At 42.2% G+C, this 6,000-nt stretch overlaps 1 protein-coding gene across 2 annotated transcripts in view; it reads right to left on the bottom strand.

The window, feature by feature from the left end:
• Positions 1-6,000, bottom strand: part of il6st (interleukin 6 cytokine family signal transduce) — a 29,807-nt gene continuing 23,807 nt past the window's right edge. For both annotated transcript variants that reach the window (XM_079656748.1, XM_079656749.1), the window contains 3 exons: positions 5,459-5,555; positions 4,710-4,791; positions 1-2,657 (listed from right to left, as the gene is read on the bottom strand). In XM_079656748.1, coding sequence (XP_079512874.1) covers positions 2,076-2,657; positions 4,710-4,791; positions 5,459-5,555 — 761 coding nt within the window. In that variant the 3' untranslated portion in view covers positions 1-2,075. The remainder of the gene's footprint in view (positions 2,658-4,709; positions 4,792-5,458; positions 5,556-6,000) is intronic.

The following is a 6,000-nucleotide window of genomic DNA, read 5'->3' as shown; positions in this document are numbered from 1 at the left end:
CATAATTTAAAACATTTATTTCATATTTTATAATGACCATCATTGACATCATTCCAACTCGACCGTTGTCATCACGGAGAAATGCTTGACCTCTCTGACAGCTCCCATTGAAATGAAAAACTAACCACCCAAAACGCAGTCTGCAATTTCCCAGCATGACACTTGCTTTTATACTCGTTACAGGCAAGCTTTGTTTCTCTTCAGTTATATTTGTCAGTTATCGAAACATATCAGAGCAGTTTATCCGTGACTCAAAGCCGTAAGCCGGATATTCAACATGTTTTAACGTTGGACAATAAGAAAGAACGCTCTGACAGACTGTGGAGAAAGAGGGGGAGACACTGATATAATGAAAACACATTAAGAGACATTACATACACAATTAAAGCAGAAACGTGACGTCATGTGAGCTAAAACTGTACATCACAAAGATATATGTTAGATTTTAAATTCGCTTTTTGTCAGTTTTCAAAGGCAGTAACATTTGTAATTAAACATGCACTTGCAGCATGTACATGTCAGTGTGAACTCGATAACATTCGTATGCAGTGTTTGTAAATACAGAGTTGCACAATGACCCATGAAATTATAATGCCTGGGTAATTCATTGTAACATCCCTCCACAAGGGGGCGCTGCAGCACACAGTAACAAAGGCACCTGCTGTGGTGTGAGGAGACATTTTGAAACATATTTACTGTAACTGTAGAATACTGTGAAATCCATTTTGGGCATTATTTTATATTTTACAGATGTGTCTTTTATGCATTTGAGTGCAAAGCTAGCAAACTACTACTGCTACAATCTCTAATTCACATTGCAAAGTGCATTCTGAAATATGTATACTTGGTTAAGCGAATAAGAAACACTCGTATAATCTACTTAAATGCCTCAAAGAGTTGAAATGTTGACTTTTAAATGTAAATGAATGTTCCCAAACAAGTTCATACAAGGCTGTGTATCCTCCAGTTCACTTGGGTCCATAGAGACATTGCCACATTTGCATCACGGGGGTGATTTTAAGCAAGACATTCTGGAGTGGGATGCTCCGAATGTAAATGAAACTCCAGAAAAAAGGATAAAAGTTTTTAAAAAATAGTGTTGAAATGTATAATATGTAATGTCACTCCCTGCCACAAGGGGGAGACAAAAGTTCCACTCTCCATCTCCAGCTTTATCAAAGGCACAGAACCTTTAATATGGACGTCACATCTGAGTCATGGATGTATACAAAGAACTTGCTCGGTGGCTTGACTCTCAAAAAACTAAAATACCCAGATCTTCCATTGATCTTACGACAGTCTCTGCACCCATTGGGTCAGTAGAGCATGCAACCTTACGGTTTCCCTTAAGCCCCGCCTCCAAACGTCTGTCACGTCAGGTTTTTTTCGGCTCAGTCCAATAACGGAGACGGAAAATAATACAATACAGCTTTTGGCGAATGTTACCACTTTGAGCTGTTAATGATTTAAATAAGAGCTATACAGACTTTTGAACCATCTTAAAGGTCCACTATTATAATGTTTTTCATCAATATGTTATAGGTCTCAGATATATACACAACATGTCTCTGATTGGCTCGAAACACCAAACAGATCATTGCAGCATCCCATAATCCCCTCTGTTTCAGCCCTGTTTCAAAAGTGCTGATTCTCTGTCTGTTACTTTAGATGAAAGTAAGGAGCCCCTCCCCACGCCCCTCTGAGAGGTATTTGGTTAAAAAGAACACAATGGTGCTCTAGGAGGAGATTCAGGTGATAAGGTGGGCGGGTGTTACCTTGGTTGCTGATTGGCTAATGGTTACACAAGCCAAAAAAATCGTTATGACATCATAAAGTGGCCAAAATCTGATCAGCTCATTTTCAGACAGGTTTTTATATAACAGGTGACCTTTAAAGAAAATGATTTGCCGATTAACAGCCGCCTCGTTCGCAATGTAAGTCAATGGGAAAAGTCTTTTTTGAGCCCCAAGGCATCACGTGACGCGGTTGCAACACCATCGTTTGGCCACTAAGGAAAATTAGCTACAACGCACCGCTAACTTCTTTCAGGCTTATTTTGGGTTTTGTCTATGTTCTCACTGTGGCCTGTACCCCTCCCTCTGAGACATATAGCTGGATGCTGCCGATTGACCCTCTGAAGGCTTCGTCTGCCCGCTCTCCTCATCCAGGGGACAGAAATCCAACGACTCCACCCCCTCCTCCTGCTGCTGCTGATCCATCTTCAGAAGGTGGATTTCCGCGGGGTTTTCTTGTTTGAAACGCTGAGACTGTCTGCTCCCTTCCTGTATCATCATATCTGGGTTCTCCTCAGAGTCTAGCAGGGGCTGCGTGGACTCTGAGCGGGAAAACACCGCCTGCTGGGGGTGGGGGTTGGGGGTCTGGCCCTTGTAACCGTTTGAAGCCACCACGGAGGAGTACTGCACGGTGCTGGCGGTGGTGTCGGCCATGTCGCTGCCCTCGTCGCTGTCGGAAACGCTTTGGCGAGGCGACGACATGCAGGACGAGCCCCCGATGCCGCTGCTGTGCTCCTCGGACAGATACTTGTCCTTCTTCAGAGGCAGGCAGGCCTTGTCCTCCTCAAACACACTCTTTCCATCACACACATCCACGTCCAGCACACTGATGCCAGACAGACAGTTCTCCTTCGGTGTCTCTGCCTGTAGAGGAGGGACAAGGTGAGGAGAACATTATAAATCAGACTCAAAACTAAAAAGACTGGAAGCTGACAGATGCAGTGGTGGCATGGAGAGAATAAAGAAACATCTTGGCATCAGTGTGCATAGAAATAAAAAGCCATATCCAGCAGGACTACATCAAAAATCCCACTCAGATATAAACATTACTTTATCATATATATATCAGACCCTGAATGATATGCTTACAGTATTTCATAAGGGACTTCCACCCCCATTGATTGAGAAGATTAGGCATGAGAGGAATAGCAACCCCTTTGATTTCAACATGATGAAAGTCAGCAGCTTTTGCGAGAGCTGGAGAACGTTATACAACTAAAAAATGTGCCTTCTGTAAGCACACGTTTAACAGCATATTGTCACCCGTGTGTGTCTAATGGCACATTTCCACTGCAGGGCCTCGCACGGCTTAGTACGGTATAGTTAGGCCTCGTTAGGCCAGGCTCGCTATATGCTGCGTTTCCATTACAGTTTAGGAGCTGGGGTAGTAACTATAGCAACGCAGTGTAGGCAGAGCCGTGACGTCATCTTCAATGAGAATCACAAAACCAACATCAGCCGTTAGCTGTTAGCCCTCAGAGCTCACAGCTCCTCATATCTGTTCAGAAACTAGACAAAAGTTAAACAAGTCCAAACCACAGACTGTCTGTGTCATGGAGAATACAGTCGCTGGTTTATTTATGTCTGTAGGCCGTTGTTGTGAGTGTGGACGGTCGGAGCATATACAGCGTTAGCTTAGCCAAGCTCCATTCAGAAAACAGGCATTTTAAAAGGTTTTTCTCCTGCCGTCTGTCTGCAGACTTGTTAAAGCATTAATTCATGGTTTTTACTAACCAGTATCAGTATGTTGTTACTTCGGTATAATTTTGGAACGTGTATTACAATTAAATCACGGTTAAATATGTTCATTGTGTTGTAGTTGCCAGCGATTCTCTCACTAGTTTAGCATACTCAGCCCGGTTGTTGGCCCGGAAAGAACCTTTTGGAAGTAATCTCAGGTGCTGCGTCGCAGCATTCAGAGTAATTTGCTCACATTGGGTTCAACGCGTCATAGAGCGAGCAAGTCATTTTATTGGACGAGAGGCATACTATGAGAGCTGGTCACAGGGATGTGTTCAAATTTAGTCAGTAATTTGAGGAACTGTCGAAATGGCAAAGGCAGATAAAGTTGAGCTCAAAAATCCTCCAGCATCATTGAAGTCTCCGGTTTGGGAACAATTTGGTTTCGCAGTTACGTACAAGGATGACGGACAAAGACAGGTGGACCGAACCAAAGCTGTTTGTCGGCATTGTAAAACTAAAATTGGTTACGCGGCTGGTAATTCATCAAACTTGCACACTAATTTGAAAAGGCATCACCCGAACGTGAATATCACCGGTACCAAAAGACAAAAGACTGAAGTGCAAACCCAACTCCCGCTAGCATTTAAGCCTCCACCACTCGCAACAAGTTCAGACCGAGCCAAAGCTATTACAAATGCCAAATATCCTTATGTTGCCATGTTAGCAAAGCGCTACCTGGCTGTATCTGCTACCTCTGTCCCTAGAGAGGGTGTTCTCCACAGCAGGAGACATTGTTAGTTCCAGCAGATCTGCCCTTTCGGCAAGCAATGTGGACAAGTTCATTTTTCTTTAAAAAATCATGAAAATACAATGACAAGCAAGTCCTAATGTCAAACTGGCTGCTTAGGTACGAGTACAGTACAGTTCAAATACAGATTATTTCAGTTCATCGAAATGCTGCACCTTAATGTTCATTTTATTATATTTCGTATTTATTTGAGAGAATACATTATTCACAGTTTAATAATAATTAAAAAATATATATATATATTTTATGTTTTGTGATAATTTTTTCTGCTGTACCGAAAATGTACCGAACCGAACCGTGACCTAAAAACCGAGGTACGTACCGAACCGAAATGTCTGTGAACCGTTACACCCCTAAACGCAACCAGAAACGGGCACGGCACGGCACGCTTGAAAACCGCGCTGTAGTGGAAATGCAGCCCTTACTTTCAAAGGATAATCAGGAGACCAGTTTCCGATGGTGCTCTCTCCGGGGTCTGGGATCCGAGGCCAAAGATTATCCTTGATCCTGTAACAGAGGAAACACTGAGGTTATAAATCAGCTGAGAAACTATGAAACCAAAGCTAATAAAGTCAGAGTCAACTTTAATTTCGATCTTTCAGTTTGTGTGTACAGACAGAGATCGAAATAACGTTTCCAACAATCCCAAATACAAATATTTTATATCCTATATATATATATATATATATATATATATATATATATATATATACATACACAATCAACAAACACAATTACAGAACTATATTAACTTCTAAATGTATCGTCAACTCTTCAGAAATCACCAGTGGGGTCACTGCTGATGGATTTGATGTCGTAGAACAAAACGTGATCCGTCTCTTCAATGTGTCTCAACCACAGACCTTATTTCAGCTATTTTCCAAAACCCTATGGAGAAAGTGCATTGCATTGCATTTTTGTCGAAGGAACCGGAAGTGCTAACTTACTTCCGGGTTTTAGGACGCGTCACTGCACCACTATATTCATTAGTGGTGTAATGGTTACAGCTGCACTGCTAGGTAACACATACAAACAAACAGGGATGTAGGCACTAAGGTAAACAAACAATAACCTAAATAGTAGTGATAACAGGAAGTGTGCCATGGCTCTGATGGTTAGCTTCCCGCCGTGCAGCGAGAGCAACATGTCAGGTTTCTTTTAAGGTATAACTTACACATCTTTTTTGTAGAGACAGAGCAGCATGGTCATCAGAACAACAAACATAAAGCCGAGGCTCACTCCAACCACGATGCTCTCCACCTCTCCTGGAGCTGAAGGAAACACAGCGCAGAATCAGAGGATTAGAACAGAACAAGAGAGCAATCTGCCATGTTACCGACACCTCAACAAGAAATGCACTGCTACTATGTACAGAGTGAACATGTCATTTCAATGTCGTAACAGTTTCGCTGTTATTGGTTACTTAAAAAGGGATAAAGTGTAACGGTAAGCTACAGAGTCAGAAGTCTGAGAAAATATACAATAAACTTAAAGGTCACCTATCATGCTATTTTTAGGAAATAGCATAGGTCTCAGATCTATACAAATATATAAAAAACATGTCTATGAAGAGTTTTGCTCAAAATACCAAACAGATCACCCATTCTAGCCATGCCTCATACCCCTCTATTCCACTTCCTGTTTCAAAAGTGCTGATTTGGGGTATGAAGCTTTAAAAAAGAGGAGGGGGCTGAGCTCATGCGGGACCCGGCAGCT

This window comes from Notothenia rossii (assembly GCF_949606895.1).
Source record: "Notothenia rossii genome assembly, chromosome: 11".
NCBI lineage: Eukaryota > Metazoa > Chordata > Actinopteri > Perciformes > Nototheniidae > Notothenia > Notothenia rossii.
Note: the sequence above shows the minus strand (reverse complement) of the source record. Positions and strands in the feature narration are given on the sequence as shown.